This window comes from Mus caroli, unplaced genomic scaffold (genome assembly GCF_978045245.1).
Source record: "Mus caroli unplaced genomic scaffold, Mus_caroli_1 scaffold_13, whole genome shotgun sequence".
NCBI lineage: Eukaryota > Metazoa > Chordata > Mammalia > Rodentia > Muridae > Mus > Mus caroli.
In genome coordinates this window covers 2,874,064-2,892,944 of record NW_028227268.1, presented here as the reverse complement: position 1 = coordinate 2,892,944, position 18,881 = coordinate 2,874,064, and the positions used below count along the sequence as shown (strand labels likewise).

Sequence of the window (18,881 nt, the reverse complement as noted above, 5' to 3'; positions counted from 1 at the left end):
CATGCCCCAATGGGTGGGGAATTGATTGTTGGGGTAGCCATGAAAAAAATCTCATTTCTTCTCCAAAGTAACCACACCCGGAAGACCCAGTGAGCCCAGCAGACAGACAGACAGACAGGACCTGGTCAACATGAGCCCCTGAGGATGTTGGTTTCTTCTGCCTTCTCTGTCCCAGGCATGAGGTTAATGTCCCCTGAACAGGCTCCTGGTTAGCTAGGGATGTCCAGTGGTGGCAGCTCCTGTGTAGACAGTCACCAAGGAACAGAGAGGCAGGAGCTGGTGACAGTCTTTTTCCCTTATACCAGACACTGGAACCTAGATGGCTTCCCTATTCTGGCCAGGCCACCAGGGGCCACCTGCCAAGTCCCCTGGGGCCACTGCCAGGTCCCTCCAGCAGCAGCAACTGTAGAACATTCTGAGAAATCCCCTGTGGGGTTTTCTGTAGAAACTGCATGAGGCAGGAAGTGCTGTGGGGCCAGGGCTGAAGCAGCAGGTGGCACCTAGAACTCTGGGGGTTGGAGAGTTCTCACTAGGGGCCAGGCTGGTGAGCGCAGGGAGCTTGAGAGGCCCAGCCAGGGCTTCTGCCTGTGGACACACTGCGACGGCTGGCTGGATTCCATCTGACCTACTTACAGAGCTGGCATGCTCAGAGTGAGGCGCCCAGGTCCACAAGAACTGGACCAGACCTAGTCCAGGCCATGAGGCCACTGTTTTCAGGGCATGGACGGATGCTACTCCCTATGGTGACTCCCCAAGGTGCCATCTGAATACCTCTGCCACCAAGAAGAATCTTCAGGCCCAGCCATTGGGAGGAATGAAAGTCACCACCTTATTCTATTTCATCCACACCGAATCTTAAACCAATATTTTTGTTCATCAAGAAACCAAGTATTTTCAACACGGCCAGAAAGCAGCCATCTCTAGAAGACACCAGCAGCAGCCACCCTGAGACTTCCCTCTCTCACCTCCCTGGGTCCCTTCAGGGTGGGAGCGAGGGCTTCTCTGCCACTTTCTCCGGAGCCCCCACTGCCCTTCTGCTCAAGGGCCACACTGTCACCTGAACGAATGACTCACAATGGAGTCCATTATAGTTCCAAAGTCATCAAAGAAAGAGAGAGGGCTGGGGGGGTGTCCCGCAGTTCTGCCGCACCGGCAGGAGCACAATCGGCCATTGTAGTCTTGTTAGAAGTCTCAGCGATAAGGACGGAGGCAGGAAAAGCAGTAGGGCCTCCTGAACCAATCGCAAAACGCGACAGAAGGTTCAAGGACCCGAGATAGTAGAGACCACGCTAGGGACTAGGGACGGCCCCCGCCACCCTCCTCGGCAGCTCTGTGGATTACTGTGTCTATCTTTCTTTACATCCTGTGCCCCAAGGGGGTCAGGACACTGAGTTGGCACCAGCCCAGAGCCCGTCTCCAGCTCTAAGCTGGCAGCTGCACACTGACTACCCTGTATCCCGTTTGTGTCCAGCGTAGACAGGAAATGGAGGCCTGGGGAAAGGCTGCTGCCATTTTTAGGGCATGAGCTTGGAGCCAGGGCTCAGAGCTCCCATCTGACCTCACTGCTCTGTTCCCTGGGGCTGTCTGGTACGTAGGGACAGTGACAGCAGGTCCCCACCCTCTCCTGTGTCCACGTGGACATTTCTCTCTGTGGGTATCTAAAGAGCCCAGGCCAAGTTTCTGTGGGGATGGCCACATCTCTTCTTCCAGTCCTGGGTGATCTCATGGAAGCTGCCTTCCTTTCAGGTCTAGGTCCCAGGTTTGGTGGGTTTTCTCTTGGGGACACCTGTTATTAAGCTGGACACTTGTCCCATTTTGGATCCAGCTAGTCAAGAACAGCTGTGGAACCACAAGCAGTTCACTTAGTCTGTTTGTACCTCAGTTTCCCAATCTGGGAGATGGGGGTGAGAACCATTCTCCCTCTCTCGGCCATGATGGAGGAGGATTAAGAATCCTCGGCTGAGTTCTAGACTGTCCGAGGTGTGTCTCCAGAAGCTTCACTTTGTAGACTAACGGCATCTCAGGGATCCCGTGCCTGTGTTTGCCAGTGCCAGCCATCAGTGGGTCCCTGTGCTGGCTCGCACTGAGAGCAGGTGGCTGATGTCCCCGAGCTGCAGCCAGTCATCTCTGCCAACCATTCCTCTGAAGAATTCCTGTCTGCTGGCTTAGGGTCCCAGGCTGTCTGCCCCTTAGTGTGGGGTCACTGCTCATCAGCTCCCCCATCAGAACATGGGATCCCCTCTTCCTCAGAAGAGCCTTTCAGCCCTCTACAAGGCTCCAGGGATGTCCTTTCCCCCGTGGCCACTCCCCAGACCATCAAGGCCAATCACTCGCTCCTACCCCACTACTCCTTGGCTGAGGATGAAGTCAGTTTTAGGGGTGACATCCTATGACACTGCCGTGGGGACCCTGCCTCTGCTGCGGCCAAGGTCATTCAACAGAGGGACCAGTCTGTATCCAGGGGCTTCTTGCTTCCATGACCCCCTAGCCAGAGCAGGGGGCTGTGGACACAGGATTGAGCCACTGGAGACCTGAATGTTCCAGGGCTATAGAAGGTGGCTGACCATGGTGTGCAGTGTCCCTGGGTTGAGCCAGGCCCTGGGATATCTTCTGTTCTACCCCTGGGTCCTCATCCCTGGTCGGCCAGGAGGCCCCTACCCCTGCTATGGTTTAGTTATGGATGGGAGCCCCTCCTCCCATAGCTAAGTGATCACACCAAGACACACTCATCCGAGAAACGTGCGAGAGCTACAGGCAGCAGAAGGCTATCCGAGAAGAACAGTCGGTGCACACAAACTTCCAGACCCTTGTACTTGGTCACACCCGTGGGCAGGTTGCCTCAGCCTGTGGTGATGGAGGCTCAGGGCTGGCTATGTATGCTGGCACTTGAGATGTGGCATTGGGTGTGACTTTCCTCTAAGCCAAACAACAGCCATGTCGAGGAGTGCAGTTGGGCTCTCTTGCAAGGACCAACTCAGCTAGGCTTGTTGGCTATTTATACCCATCCCCCAGCCACCTCAGGGAGAGTAGGGTAGGGTCACCTGAGTATCCAGCCCCTCCCTACCACTGTTGCATGCCACACCCTAAGGGCACAGGGGAAAGGATAGGGTGCGTAGGCCAGGGTAGAATGAGGGATGAGAGCCAATATGGATATGGGTTGTCCATGCTGAGTAGAGACTCTCTTTTCCAGGGCTGGCTTTTGTGGAAGGTACGCCGGCCCACACCCTTGCCCACACTCTTCACCTATGCTTCCTAAGGAAACCCAGTCAACTGATCCAGAGTGGACTCTGATGGGTTCCCGCCTCCCCTTGTCACTGGGATCTTGGGACGAGGGGAAGACATTGTGTATGTCTCCCCCAGAGAACAAACTTAGCAAAAGATGAGGACCCTTAGGTCAAACTTCACCCAGCCTCTCTCTCTCTCCAGGACACTTTTCAAGGGGTTAGACGCTGGTACCCAGGCTGCCACGAAATAGCTGAGCACAGAGGGGGGACAAGCTATGGGTTCGTTCTCTATGCTGTGGAAGCGAGTTGGAGAGCTAGGTGCTATCACTGTCCATGTGCAGGTGAGCTATAGGAGGCTCAGAGAAGCTAAGCAACTTGCCTGAGATCACACAGCAAAAGAGATTCCTAGATTGGAATACAAGGCCACAGTCCTCAGGCCTGGCTGTACATCGGAGACATCTTCCATCTCCCCTGAGCTCCCGTGATGGTCTGTAAACAGACTCTGCTGGGAGGTGTTCAGAGTTCCTAACACCACCCCCTGACAGGGTCTTATATAGATAGACTGGAATGGTCTCAAGTTCGCTGAGGATGGCCTTGAACTTCTGATCCTCCTGCCTCTACCTTCCAGTGCTGGAATTACAGCTACACTCCCCACCTCTTCCCCCCCCTCCCCAGTTTATGTACACTGGGTACCAACCCCAGGGCTTCGGGAGTACTAGGCAATCTCTCTACCATCCTAGGTGCATCCCCAGACCCCAGGGGTCTTTGGGCAGACTCTATGCCTGAGGGCCAATCTTATCAACACATCTCTGTCTCTTTTATGATCTGTGTACCCTGGCATGTGTTCATATTGGTGGTGACATTCCTCCAATGAGAAACTATTTGCTGACCACCCTCCCCGGGAGGACCCTGGTTTATTAATTTATTATTCTGCAAACACCCAAGAAGCTGCTTCAGCTACAGATCTGTGCCTTACACAAAGGTGGCATTTGAGGCCCGGAGAGGGCAGGTGTGGTCCCCAAGGCCATTCTGTGAGCTCAGTGTGTCCCCTGCTTCTCATTCCTGGGGAACACAGTGAGTGGCAGTTGGACCTCCTACCCCTTTGAGGTACTCGGTTTTAAATGAACCCTGAGTGGAATGCTCTCCTGCGAGTGCTGTCCTGCAAAGCACTTGGTGTGAGGTGTGGGGTGCGCATCTACAGGGAGGTACTTGTCTACCTATGAGAAGGAGGTGTCTGCCATGGGACTCTTCAGGCCCAGAAGCCCAGTCTTCCCTCTCCAGGGTTCATCCACCAAAGGCCCAGGCGAAGGCTGAGCCTGAGCCAGGCAGGACTCTGCATCAGCTGACTAGGGAGGGGCTGAGGCTAGCTTGGTTCGGCTTCTTCTCCCCAACTCATCCCACTGTCTTGGCCGAAGACCAGCATTGCACCAAGAGAGTGATCATACTTCCAATTTTAAGGAAGTTTGTGCTTCCCCCTGAGAAGAGACCCTGTTGGCTGACAACTGTCCAGGGCAGAGGTCAGATGCATGCCCAACTCTAGGTTTGTGAGGGCTATGTTTAAGACAGCCGCGTGAAGCCCCATGGTGCACGTGCTAACCTCCTGCAGGGACAGGAAGAGGTCAAGTCTGATGGTGTCATCATATGGCTCTATGCCCAACTGCTCAGCCCACCCAGGGACAGTCGATGGAGGCTCCTGACACTGGGCACTCTTTGAGACCTAAAACAGCTCTTTTCTGTGACCACAGGAGTAGAGGCATCATGTGTGTGTCGGGTTCAGAAGGACAGACAGAGAAAGTCTGCTGGGGCCAGGGTGTCCTGGCTACAGCCAGTTCCTGGGGTGGGAGAGGGGTAGGTAGATTCAGAGGGGCTGGAGTCAGAGGCCTGGAGGGGGAGGTCTCTGAGTGCATCCGGGCTTCCAGGGCACTGCGGTTTCCCTTGCAGTGCTGTGGTCTGGCACAGCATGGCGTCCTTGTAATTAGATTCTCCCCTGTCCCCTGTGTCACGAGTTATTAATACTTACCTAGAGTGCACCTGTTATGATTGGATTGGTGGTCTTCCTCCTGCGCTCCTGCAGTTGAGTGTCTCCAAGCACCCCAGCTCAGGAAGCCCTCAGTCCCTCTCCCAAGACCCTGCTCCTTACTTTGTAGGCACGCCGTCACGGTGGCTCTGTGGTGGGGGTGTGAGTGCACAGTAGGATCATCACATCGGGTATGAAGTCAGAAGCCACCACAAGGGTCTCTGCAGAGGAGAGCGTGGGGTGGTGGGAGCACACAGCCTCTTCTGGGGAAGCCTGAATGAGCCCTGAGGATGTCTCAGGAAGATGCTGCATCTCATCGTGCACAAGTACCACCCTCTACCCTTGACTCTGGGTGCAGACCTGGCCTGCCCCTTCCCAGAAGACAGGGCTAGTGAGAAGCCCAAGTCCTGTAGCTTTGAACTGCTGTTGAATCTCTGTGTCTTGTGCAGAAGAGTGGCTGACATCCATCAAGTGGACAAGAGCCAAGGAGGGGCTGGGAGGCTGGTGCAGCCCACCTTGAGATCGGAGGAACAATTAAGCCCTCTGCCTGGCCAAGTACCTCCTCTGTCTAGCTCCCTCAATGGAGTAAGCCCTGTGGAACCCAGGAACTATGGGGTTGGGGACCCAGTGCTCTCTGTACACCCCACAAACACTCATCTCTCTCAGTACAGAGATGCCAGAGCTAGGCTGGTTTGGTGAGCATAGCTGAACTGCAGTTCACCTTAAGAGTGCCCCAACAACTGTGTTCTACCTGACGCATTGAGGGGGGGGGTGTCTTTTTGCTCAGCTTGCAAATCTGCAGCATCCTGGGGGTGAGGACACCATGGCCACTTGGAAAGGAGAGAAAGGGGATGCCCAGGCAAGAAGCAGGACCTTCGCTTCCTGCCTTCCTATGCACACCTGCAGACACACTTGACCCAGCTACCTACCTGTCCTGGTAAAACTGGCAGATCTCACGTAAGCATAAAGGCTCCATAGATACTTGTGCCAGGAGTTCTCCATTTCAGGGATGCCGATCACAGCCAAGACTCCATTTATGCTGCTTGCCTGAGGCAGGCAGTCCCATAGTCAGTCAAACAGAAAAACCCAATAACTGTGGGAACATACCATCCAAATGGTGCATTTGGCACACCAACTGGACACTTCCCAAGAACCCAGAAGGAAAATTTGGGAGACTGAAAGCCCAAGCTTTTCATGGAAGAGACCCGAGCCTGCTTTTGAGAAACACCCAGGTGGCCCATGGATTTGGAGGCTTTTTGCTACAGCCTACAATGGTGGCAAGAGGTGGGCAGAAGAGAGGGACTCAGCCTGTGGCTGTCATAAAGGTAGCTCCTTCCTTCCGCGACCTCCTTGAGATGTGTTACGAGTGGACTTCCTGCAGAGTTCAGTTTTTCAAGTAGACGGGATTCCTTCTCATGGAAACCAGAATTCCCTCACCCAGCATCCTACACATGGGTGGTCTTCATGGGCTAGTGGATAGAGTCTCCTCCGTAGGCAGCAACTTCTCCTGGGCCTGGTGAGCCACACCCAGAGGTTGCACTTAGAGCTCCTGGGTTCTGGGGGAAGACAGACAGGTTGTCTCTGGGATGGGACAGCCTGCAGGTTCCCTCTGCCTCCTGCAGCCACTAGTCCCTTTGTCCAGGACTCTCCATAAGAAAAGCAGTGTGTGCTAGCTCTTCAATGAACACCTAGCACCATTGACTCCCACGCGGCCTTTCTTTTCACCAACCCTGCCCTTTGCCTTCTGATGCCTCTCCTGTTAACTATGCGTTGCTCTCCTCTTCCGATTGCTGCCTGCAGCTGGTGTTCACATGCTGGCCACAGATCTTAATCGCACCACCCATGGCCCTGGCCTCTTCCATCCCTACTGCTGGGCCAAGCTGTTCATCCCCCCATTGCCTTGCAGCCAAGAGACCCCTGGCCTTGATGTCTTTTTTTTTTTTTCTATTGCATCTGTGCATGGTTGCTTACGGCCAGGGATAAGTGAATGTTCTCTCAGATGGGTCTCAGTTCAGTGGCCACTCCCTTTGTGGTAGAGTGTGGCTAGAGCCAAGCGCTGTGCCAAACTGAGGACTCTGTGTCCTCTCTGCATCCTGAACTCAGAAGGCTCTGTCCTCCTTGATAACGTGAAGTGTCTCCCTCTACCTGGGGTCAAAGGACCAGCAGAATCCGGCCTGAGACCAATTCTATTTGAAGGTGAAGCAGCTTTTCCACTGTGTAAATCATCGCCTGCCCCCTGATTACCTTGTACACACAGAAGCCGGAGAGCTGTAACTCTCTTGAGATGTAGAGACGGGAGGACAGACCCGGGAGGACAGGGGTCTGGAGAGGTAGGGAGCCAGCTGACCCTTTTGAAATGTAGGAACGTTAAAGTCTGAATGTCACCCACCAGGCCTGTGGCAGGTGTCCTCTGGTCCTCAGAGGGTGTGAGTGGATTCTGGTCCTGGCCTTTTAGAGGGTAGTGTGGTAGTGTGGTAACTGGATGAAGAGATGGCCTGCAGTCGCCTCATTATGGAGGGTCTGCCTGGATACCCTTTCGCTGACAAGCAGGACAGAGATATAGTGGTTACGAGAACCCAGGTAAAGCACAGACAGAGCTTGGGCTTAAAAGGGGGTGACTCGGTGACCAGGGGGTCAGTGTGGAGCGCAGGGTGTGCTTTGTGATTGCATGATCCACCATTTCTGGACTCAGCTTTTTGGGAAATAATGGGGGGCCTTGACAACCAGGACTGCTCTGGAGTAATGAGACAGAGGCAGGATTTCACTGGGGTGAGGGGAAGTAGCTTATGAACATTGCTGCTCAAAGTTGTGGGAGAGGCAGGAGGAAGGTGCTATAGAAATGGGGAGCTCGGAGGTTGCCTAACTGAAGGCACAGAGGTGTGGGTGGCCTCGTCTACTTGAGAGTCTTACAAATGGAGGATATGTGCCCTAGCCCTAAGCAACTCCACATAAGTCACCCTGTTTCAATGGGGTGACTATCCAATCTGTGGCTCAAAATGGGGGTCACCACGGGCCTCAGCCCCTGTGGTGACTGGCCTGTGAGTGTAGGCTGTCCTTCCCTGAGGGCAAGTCACTCCTGTCCCTCAGCTATATGGCACACTCCACAGTGTCACAGGCCTCAGAGATAATGAGGCTAGGAGTACGCCTGGCTACCTCCTGTCCCTTTGGCCATTGATCATCACCAGGATCTCACATGACACTGAAAGTTGGAATTTAGCTTCTAAGCAGGTTGGGCCAGCAGCTTCCAAGTGGGTGGGATTCTCTCTACAGGGAACCAGCCTCCTGCACCTTCGTGAGTTGACCCTTCGGGCTTGGCTGCATCTTCCATTCCTCACAGGGGCATGCTAGGCACGAATATGCTCAACAAAGGACAGACAGGCAGAAGGTGGACAAACCCTTAACATGGGATCCCCCCCCCAGTCTACCCGGCCCCTGGCCCCTCCAACCGCCACAGGGGCACACCAGTATATACAGAAGCCTTGTGAAAACAGCTTAGAGCTCCACAAGCTCCTCAGAACCCAGACCCCATGTGCCTTCACGCCACCCTAGGCTGCAAGTCCCTGTGACTGGCTCCCAGAGCTAGCAAAACAGCAAGCATCACTGATGATACCTGGATTTCCCCCTTAACACCCAGCCCACAACCACCAGGTTTCAATATAGTGTTTGTCTCCAAAAGGAAGTTCAAATAGTCTGACTTGGGCTTTTCCTGAAATTAGAGCAGGGCAGCTAAGGCTCTGTCAGATGCTGTTAGAGTTTCCAGGCGTTGGGTAGCCTGGGCTCTGCGTGCTCTGAGGGAACGGTCTGGAAGCCCGTAAAGCATTCCTGGGTTCGTCAAGGCTCTTCTCTCTCCATTGCCAGGCTCAGAGCGACCTTCACATGTCCCTGCCCTTCCCAGAGCAGGGCCTGCAGATCTTCCCTCTGGTTCTGTATCTCAGGCCTCACCAACTCCCCCTTCCCAATACTCTCAGAGCAGCCAAGGAGCTGGGCAGGCTGGCTGTGGCTAAAGACCCCCATGGCTCTTCCACAGGGCCTCTCTGCCCAGCCCTGGGGCTCCTGACCTGGCCACTCTCATTAGGGCTTTCTCTCAAGGCACAGGACCATGTGTATGGTGATACTATTTTATTTGTTTTGTGAGGAATCCATGAGAATCATGATTCACAGGGGTCATGGTGACCAGTCCTGACCTTGACCGGAAGGGGACTGCTTAAAAAAACAAAATGCAACAGAGAAACGAATCACTTGCTGTAGACATCAGCAATGGGGGTATTTCCTTACTTTAAAAACAAAACGAAACACACAAAAAAGCTGTCCTCCTTATCCTCAAAGTGTGGAAGAAAGACAGTCATGTGACTTGATTTCTGCAAACCTGAAATGCTATCTTCCCACCTGGAATTGAACACAATGTATTTAAAGGCCTGGTGGCAGCAGGCATCCCGCACGCAGCTGCTCAGAAAGTGCAGAGTCCTCAGAAAGGGTCTCCACCTCCGAGGGACGAGGCCATCCATGGAAGAGCTCTGCAAACACCTATGTGCATAGCTAGGCGCAGACCGAGACCGCTGAGGTGGCTTTGTGGCTCATTTTTCTTCAGGGTAGGCGTGGGTGGCACAGAGTGAACGTTACAGAGAGATTTGCCCTCTGCGGGGGACACTCAGCAAGGTAGAAGTGCAGGAGAGGCATTGGTTTGCTGACTTCAGACCTGGGAGGGCACTCGACTGGGAGTGGACAACCCCTCTTGGTCAATGCTGCGGAAGGCTAAGGCCAGTGGGCTTGTCCCTGAGTGGCGGGTGAAGTCCCTGGGCCATAGTTAGCCACCCTCATGGCAGCCTCAGAGAAGTCTTTTGAAGGAGTCTGTGGGAGGGTCTTGTTCTCCTTTTATAGGCAAGGAAGTGGGCTGGGGGAACCCCTTGCGCCCTGCTGCAGAAGCTCTGGGGGAAACTGGCTTCTTAGATTTGGGGTGTCACAGTCTGGCTAGACCAGGCTAGCCCATGACAAAACGCATCACAGCTTCTGTAGAAACACAACACTAACACCCAGAGGCCACTTGTCTCTTCAGAGACTCCAGGGATCTGCCAGGTCCAGCCTCAGGCTAGCCAGTTTCCCTATGTCGTCTCTGGTGGCCCAGCTGGGTGGCAGTCAGTCCTGACTCCCCTCTAACCCAGGCCATAGCATAGCCCTGCATAAGTTTTCTGGGGGAACCTGTCATCATCATCTCCATTCTAGGCAGGGTGGCCTCCAGGGATCTCTGCCAGGTTCCTTCCCTCTGTCTGGCCAGCCCCGGGTCTGACTGCAGTGGAAGGGAGCTGACAGAGCGGAGGGAGGTCACAGGTGGATTCCAGGAACCCTGGGGTTGATCGCCATCTAGATTAATGTTGTCAAAGCAGACTGCATCGCTCACGGCCTAGCAAGTTCCACGTACTGCACCCCTGCTCCCCCCTCCCCAGCACAGCAAAACCCCAGCGAAGCCGTAAGGAAAACACAAATACAGGCCAGAGGTCAAAGGAGCCATTCAGGAGCTGACCCTGACAGCAAGCATTCCTCTCCCCACTTATTTACTGCCATCCTGCCCTGGCCATCAAAGGCACCAGCTCCCAGATCCTCTCTTGGGCTGGTGTCCTGCACTCAAAGCCAGGCCCCAAACCATCCCCTTCTGTATGTAGCATGCCCCCCCCACCTCCCTAACCCGGGTCAGTTTGATCAGCAACCACATAGCTCTGCTACAGATCGCCCAGATCAAGGTTACTAACAGAGCCTCTCTGGGACTTCGGCCCTCCTCTGCAGAAACAGCTAGGCCTCCTGGCTGGCACTCCAGGTGGAACTTTCTAGGGAGGCAATGTCTTTCCTGTGCCCAGTGAAGACATCCTCTCACCCAGAGAGAGGAGGACACATTCTGCTCCACCCCTGCCCTCTCCCCTGGCTGCTGCCCCCTCCCTTGCCCTCTCCCTTCTCCTTGGAGAGTGAGTCAGAAGTGAGGGTGCCCTTTCTAAGGTAGGCATCGTGTCTCAGCAGTGACAGCACACACGCACATCAAAGGCGTCCTTCTCTCCCAGAGCCCTAGATGACAAGGCCTTGGTGACATTAAGCAATGTCATCAGCACAGACATTATCGGTGGGGCATGCACACACAGATGAGCCCGGCCAATAGCATTAAGCATCATTTTTAAAAAAAAAATGGGTTAAATAAGCCTCGTGGCCAGGAGACGGTGTGCTTGCTGATTACCCGTGATTTGTACGTCCTGGCTGTGAGACAGCTAGAAGTCTAATGACTGAATTATCACTCTAATGCCTTTTGCTGACTGGGAATAATCCTGGGGTAACAGCTGCCACAGGGCATTTGGCTGGTTTCCTCTAATTGCATCCAGATTAAGGTTGCTGTTCTGCGAGGGGCCTCTCTATTCCTCAGAGCAGAGCAGGGCTCCGAGAGCCCACACACCATGTCTGGCTGCAGAGGCCCCAGCTGGCCTGAGGTAACACCAGGGTCCAGTAGTCCATAGGACTAGAGGGGACATACCTGGCACAAGGCTGTCACTGAACAGGTTGGGTCAGGTTTTGAGGAGCACTGGATGGAGGAGGACTGTGGGAGCTAGAGACTTAGAATCAATGCTGAGACTCTCCATGGCCAGTGAGTCTCTGGATCTGCTCTGGCTGTCCCCAACCAAAACACTGGAGTGTAGATACTGGGGTGCAGGACAGAAGTGTGATCCTGGGGAGGTAGGTTTATGGGACCCCTCTGAATTACCAGGCTTCTGTCACATGACTACCAAGAGAAGACCCCAAGACCAGGGTTCACCTTCCCAGGGCTGGATGCTGGCTTCAGCCGTTCAACTTGCTTTGACATGGTTAGCAAGTGGGGGTATCCACTTATTAAAAAAACACCACCCATTTCTGCCTCTACCATCATGGGGTGACCTAAGACCCAGAGGCCAGTGCTGTCTCACCCATATACCTACCCACGGGGATTTCAGAGATGGCGACAACCCCAGAAGCGATGAGGCAAACAACACAAGACCAGAACCACCCAACCTGGACTGCAGTCTGTGCCAGCCAGGTGCACAGAGTTCTAGGTCACCGAGGCTCTGCCCTGCATTTCTGTTACTGGGGTGATAGGCAGTGTGGATATACCTGTTTGTGGCCCTAGCTTCCAGAAAGAGTCAGAAGCCAGTATAGAAAGCAATTCAGATGAAAGGCCACTCCCAGGACTGCACTCACTGTTGCTCACAAAGGACAGTACCCCCCAAGATTAGCACATCCACTTCCAAAGTCTCTTCCTAGAAGGACTCACATTCTCAGAAGGGCCTTCAGATAGGGGATGAGCTCACGAGCAAAGGAAGCTGAGAAAGGAGGCCTAGAGGTCCCGCCCCTCGTTCTGAAGCCCGGCCTCTCTTATGCTGAGCCTCCCCTCATTCTGAGGCCCGCCCCTCTCATTCCGAGGCCCCGCCCTTTCCATCGGTGACCCCCGACCATCTTATTTTGAGGCCTTGCTCTCTCTCATTCTGGTCAGCACCTTTAAACGTGGCACTGTCCTGCAGCACCACTCTTAGTGAGAAAAGCCAAAAGGCAGGGGCACCTCCACCGACCCTGCCGCCTGCACCCACTATGAGGATTCAGCCCTCCGTGGAGGAATCCAGGCTCCTTGCTTGCACCAGCTTTTGGGACACTGGCTAGGAAAGCTCCGGAACACACTTTTATCCAACCACAATCCTCAGCTTTGGAGATTGGAGTGTGGGCGTGGCCTGAGAGCATCCCAGAAGTCCCCTAGGTCCTGGAAGGTGGTGGAGGCACCTTCCAAGCCAGGCCAGATGCCTTTGTCTTGGCTGGGGAGTTATATTCTCCCCCTTCTCCGGGACCAAGTATTCAGAGGACCTCGTGGCTGCGCACACCGCACCCATCAACCTATTCAGGCCCCAGTGGGTTGGTGTTTCTGCTAGAGAAGACACACCTTAGATCCTCAGGGGAGGACCCCAGTGGAGGGTGCATCTGACACTTGGCTCAAGGTAGGCATGTCCTTCCCATACATAGCAGGACACAGAACAGTCATGTGGACACTGTGAGAAGGCCAGGCCAGAACACTTGCCCTCATAAGCTTTTCTTCCCCCACCCTCTCCCCCTCCCTCTCCCCCTCCCTCCCCCCTCCCTTCCTTTTCTTTCTCTTTTGGACAGGACTCTTCATGCCAGCCTTGCAGCTGTGACCATGAAGCTTCGCAAGTGTGCTTGGCTCACTCAGACAACAATCCTGCTCCTCTCTGTCCCCTGGCATGGGTGTGAGCATGAGGCCCTTTCTAGACCCTGCCTTGCCCACGGCTTGGGGAGAGACTCCTGGTCTCTGCTGGAACACCCCCCCCCCCAGCTAGCCAGCAGCCTGCATTCCAGTGGCTAGCCAGACACCCTGGGCTAGCCTTTTAGGAGCGGAATTCTCCTCTCAGGACAGCTGATACCTGCTGTCAGTTCTAGAGCCCGATTTTGTCATCATGACAAGGTCCCCTTCACCCTGGCCAGAGGCTTTTCCTTGTGTCCTCTCCATATCCATCCCCTCCCCCACCCCCTTGCCCAGGACCTCATGGCGGTCCCCTCGTCGATGGTCAAGGGCAGGGGCTTTCCTATCTTCGGAAACCAAAGGCCTCCCGTGGTGCCTTTGGGCCTTTCTTGCCTTCTCTTGAAGGCTTGGGTGATGGCAACTCCACTGTGCCCCCATAGGGACAGCTCTCTGAGCCTGGGTGGTGGCCGGCACACTCCACAGCTGGCATGTACCCACTGTCCCACATGCCTGTCCCACACAGCTTACACAGGTCATGGAGGCTGCAGGGTATCCGTGGTAGAAGGCGGAACTGGTACAGGAGACTCCTGGCCTGTAGAGAGAGGTCAGGCTAAAGGAGACTGAAATGCCATCGGGACACAAGAGAACAGTGGAACACAACAGAAACAAGGGCCACACCCATGGGCTATGTGGGAACAGCACAGTGCCCTGGGTCTCCTTTGGCTGCCAAAAAGGGACCATGAGATACTTGGGCAGTTTAAGACTCAGAGTTCCCAGAGTGAGTAGGTGGCCACCGATGATAGAGCCACACAGCCCTCCCTGCCCCTTTACAGACTCCTCGACTCAGTCCCAGTCCCCTCTGGATAGTACAAGGCCCCTGTACTCTGTCCATGCCTCTCAGAGTTACCCTCGGCCCCTGCAAGGTCTGTCTGGGAGCCCAGTGCAGTGAAGGACCTGAGGACCTTCTTGTCCCCATGGACCATCAGAGGCCGGAATCCAAAGGACTGCCAGCTATGGGTAGTGGGAGGTGGCTGAGCTTCCCTCACTTTCCTAACTGTGGACTGGAAGGAGGCACTCCTGGGTGAAGACTAGCTGGACATTCATACACTGCAGCAAATCAAAGAGGCTGTGTCCAGGGATGGCCCTCTCAGGACCACAGGGGCCAAGTAGAAACACGGCAGCCCCACTGGGCTAAGGAGGCAGTACAGGTGCCAATCACACGGACTTGGTAGAGAAAAACCCAACGAGGTAGGGTGGAGCTATGCGTTGTGGGTGGTACCTGTGTGCAGAGGCGGGGTCTCTGTGATATGAGAGGGGCTCTAGATGCAAGCTGAGTCCATGTGTGGGGTAATGTTCTGTGGTGTGGACCAGGCTCCATGGGCAGGGGTGGGGCTGTGAGGTATGGGAGGGGTTCTGTGTGCAGGGCTGGGTCCTTGAGGTAAAAAGGCAAGGCCTTACATGTAGGGGTGGGGCTGTGAGGTGTATCAGGGCTCAGTAACAGGGATTTCCTAGAACCCCCTGTCCTTCCTCTACCATCTCGCTCACCCCTCCCTCCCTCCCTCCCTGTGCAGGGGTGAGGCCGTAAAGTATATGATATGCCCTGCTTTATGGGCAGGGCAGGCCCGACAGGCCAGGGCAGGGCGCCCACCTTCCTGAGCACCAGCTCTCCGTTCATATGCATGGCCAGGTTTCCGAAGTGCAGCAGCATCTGATCCGTGGCCAGCTGCTGCTCGATAACATCATCCCCGTAGATGGCGACGATGGCCACACAGATGAACAGGTGGAAGTAGTCCGTCTGCGGGGGAACAAGGAGAAACTCAGAGGGGCCCTGCCAAGTCTGAGTCTGCCTCAGGCCACCTGGGTCCGGGCCTGGGCTCACAGGTCCCTGCTCTAGGGAACCACATCACCCATCATCCTCCACTTCACCTGAAGACAGCGCCAGTGTTGGCAGCTCCATCTGGGGCTGCTGGGACCTTGTGGTGCCTGGCCAGGTGGCAGGCATTCACGACAGGCTCTCCAGCCTGGACAGCTGAAAGTGTTCAATCCTGACACAGAAGAAGGATGGGGGCTTTCGGGGGGAGTGGTGGTCTAGGAAGTCCCCATTGAATATCCTGATAACATCATGCGGCCTGTCATTTCCCAACCAGACCAGCACAGTGCAGAGAGAGGTATGGGTGCTACCCTCTGCCTTAGAGCCCCAGGAGTGCCAGACACACTCTTCATAGAGTAGAGCAGAGCACAGGGCAAATGCCAGCTCCTGGGCATGTGCACAGCAGTAAGCCGCAATGGAGGACTGTATGACGTCTTCCCCCTTGGAGCTCATTCACTGTCCTTTCCCCTTCTTCTAACCTCAGCTGATGGGAGACAGAGATGGTTCCAGATGTGACCACAGGTCCCCACATCTGCAAGCAACATGAACTTGCTTTGTGGACTTTGAACAAGATGGCAGCCAACAGGGGTGGCCAAGGATCCGTGCTGCCAGCAGCCTCGGAGGATGGATGGGTGACTTCCTCATGACCCAGTCTCCCTGGCCTCTCAGAATATCTATCTAGAACAGCCTTAAGTCTAGGATGTACTAGCTGGTGGATTGATGTTGCAGGTGGGAGAAGGAAAGAGACTTCAGCGAGTGTTTTTCATAGCTGGGGGTCGAGGTGGAGGCAGACAGAGCTGCGTCCTGGACACACAGGTGGTAGTGATGTTTGTGCAAGTGCGTGCATACATGGACTTGTGTGCACGTGCACAGGAGGCCAGAAGACAGTATCTCACTGGGACCTGGAGGTCAGCCATTAGGCTAGACTGACTGGCCAGAGAGCTCTGTGGACTCGCCAGTATCTGCTGTTTCTTCAGCACTGGGGCCACAGGTGTGCACTGGCTTTTTGAGACAGGTTCAAACTGTGTAGCCTTGACTTTCCTGGAACTCACCAGAAAAAAAAAAATCTGTCTGCCTCTCAAACGTTGGGATTAAAAGTGTGCGCTACCACACCTGACATGCCTGGTTTTTTAAGAAAACACAGGTTCAGACACTCCGATGTAGATCTGCAAGCTTGCAAGGTGAGCGCTTACCACTGAGTAATCTCCCCAGCCTTTGTGCCTTTGGTATTATCATGTCTAAGGCAGATGAAGTGCAATGACTTGCCTACTCTCTTACACTGAAGGCTTGGGCGTGGAAGCCATGTGGCAGTCAGCCCTGTGGTCAGAGAGGAGTTGACAGAAGAGACACCGGTCATGGTGAACACAGGTGGATGCCCGCATCACTGATCCAGGCTCTCTGACTGATGCTGTGGGAAGGCAGGAGCTCAGGGTAGCCCAGCAGCCCCAGAGGGCAGGGCAGGACAGGACAGCACCAGCCACGGCTTGTGCGGGCACATCTATCCTGGGCTGCCTAACTGTCCTGCGGTGCTGATGTCCCTCCCACCAACTGACCGTGACAGAAGGCAGCTCAGCCCAGAATGCAGTAATGAGCATGTCAGCCAGCAATTTACATTGATTTCAATTACATGGGAGGGGAGGTCTGAAGCCGGCTGCTCAGGCCTGGAAAATACTAGCTATGAGAGAGACTGTGGTGTGGTAAGTGGGTGGAGCAAGGAGGAGGACATGCCACACACAAGAGAGGAGGCTTGGGGTGATCCCATGACCCTCCGTTCCCAACAGGATGGTGGCTGCACTCAGGGGGTGGCACCTGCACTCAGGGGTGGCACCTGCACCACTCGCTCACCTGGTAGTGGGCCCAGCAGGCCTCCCAGATACGCAGGGCCTCGGCCTCAGGAAACTCTCGCTTGAAGCAGAGCAGGAGCCATCGGTGGCAGAAGAGCATCTGGAGGCCGTCCTCACCCAGGGACACCAGGTGTTGGTAGAAGCGCTGGTGTGTCAGCCGCAGCAGCTCCCGCAGGTACAGCTTGGGGTGGGAGAGTAGAGCAGGTGTTACCCAGGCTCTGGGCGAGCCTGCCTACCAGGGCTAGAAAGACTATTACTCAGAATGCCTTCAACTCAAAGCACACAAGGAAGTCTCTGTGTCTGCCAGACACATCAGCCAGCCACTATGTCTGCCTACTACTGGACCTCCTGACACACACACACACACACACACACACACACACATACCCCAGTATGCGCACGAGCATGTGCATGCATGTGTGTGATACTGAGTGTCTTCTGTTTACCTTATTTTGTTTTTTCTTTTAAAGATTTTCTGTATTATTTTAAAATTTGAACCAATTTATTTTGTGTGTATGAGTGATCTCCCTGCCTGTTTGCGCACCACAGCAGTGTGCCTAGTGTTCAAGGAGGCCAGAAGAGGAGGTTGGAGCCCCTGGAACTGGAGTTACAGATGGCTGGGAGCCACCATATGGGTCCTGGGATCCAAATCCAGCCCTCAACAAGAGCAGTCGGTGCTCTTAACCACGGAGCTGTCTCTCCAGCCCTCATTTTATTATTTTAAATTATGTGTGTAGTCTGTGCACAGGACTTTAGGTAGCCAGGGAGACCAGAGGAGTTAGATCTCTCTGAAATTCGAGTTACAGGCAACTGTGAGCTGCCTGGTGCAGGTGCTAAGAATCAGAACCCAGGTCCTCTGCAAGTGCATTATATGATATTAACCTCCGAGCCAGCCCGAGATGGAGTCAGTCAGTCACTGAAACTAGGACTTGGCAATTAGCTCGGCTGGCTGAGCAGCAAGCTCCAAGGATCTACCTGTGTGAACTTCCCCAGGACACACCCAGCATGTTACCTGGGTTCTAAGGATCTGGGCTCGGGTCCATAATGCTTGTACAACAGACACTTTGCTGTCTGAGTCACCCCCAGCCTCCACCACTGGAACCTCGCTCACACCTGTCTTCTAGTTCATCTTAGATTTAAAGATATTCTAGAAGGAGACCATGGCATAGCCCTCGGCACAGTATGATTTCCTGGGTGGTCAAGGAGGCTGACTCAGTGTGAAGTCATCCCCCAGCCTCAGCAGACCCCCAGGGGCTGTTTCTAATGCATGCCTGACCAGGCAGGGTGAGTTCCTTCCATCCCACCACGGTTCAGCAACTCCCAGAGTTGATTAACGGAGGGTTCATGGCTGAGTTTCAAGACCCTGGATTCCTGCATGTCGGGTCACCAGGTTGCAAGGGACTTGACGACAGAGGCTATTTCTGGTAGCACCCAGTGGGGGCTGCCGACTTCACTGACGACACCAGTCTCCAGCAGCTAATGAGTCACTGGCCATGTGCCGCCAGGCTCCAGAGTGATGGCGTCAGACCCTGTAATTGCCTCCCTGGGTACCGTGGAAACCTGACATCACAGGCATGTGCGTCGCAGCAGAGACTTGGTGCCTGGTTAGGGTCAGTCCTGCTGAGCACAGCTGGGCCTCAGGCTCTGCACCTCTCCAAAGCAGGCACACTGTTGT

The 18,881-nt window shown here is 54.6% G+C and overlaps 1 protein-coding gene across 2 annotated transcripts in view; it reads right to left on the bottom strand.

The window, feature by feature from the left end:
- Positions 1-13,380: 13,380 nt before the first annotated feature.
- The window catches only part of Tbc1d16 (TBC1 domain family member 16), an 83,748-nt gene continuing 78,247 nt past the window's right edge, over positions 13,381-18,881 (bottom strand). For both annotated transcript variants that reach the window (XM_029484035.2, XM_021177371.3), the window contains exons 10-12: positions 17,208-17,387; positions 15,141-15,287; positions 13,381-14,084 (exon numbers count right to left, since the gene is read on the bottom strand). In XM_029484035.2, coding sequence (XP_029339895.1) covers positions 13,836-14,084; positions 15,141-15,287; positions 17,208-17,387 — 576 coding nt within the window. In that variant the 3' untranslated portion in view covers positions 13,381-13,835. The remainder of the gene's footprint in view (positions 14,085-15,140; positions 15,288-17,207; positions 17,388-18,881) is intronic.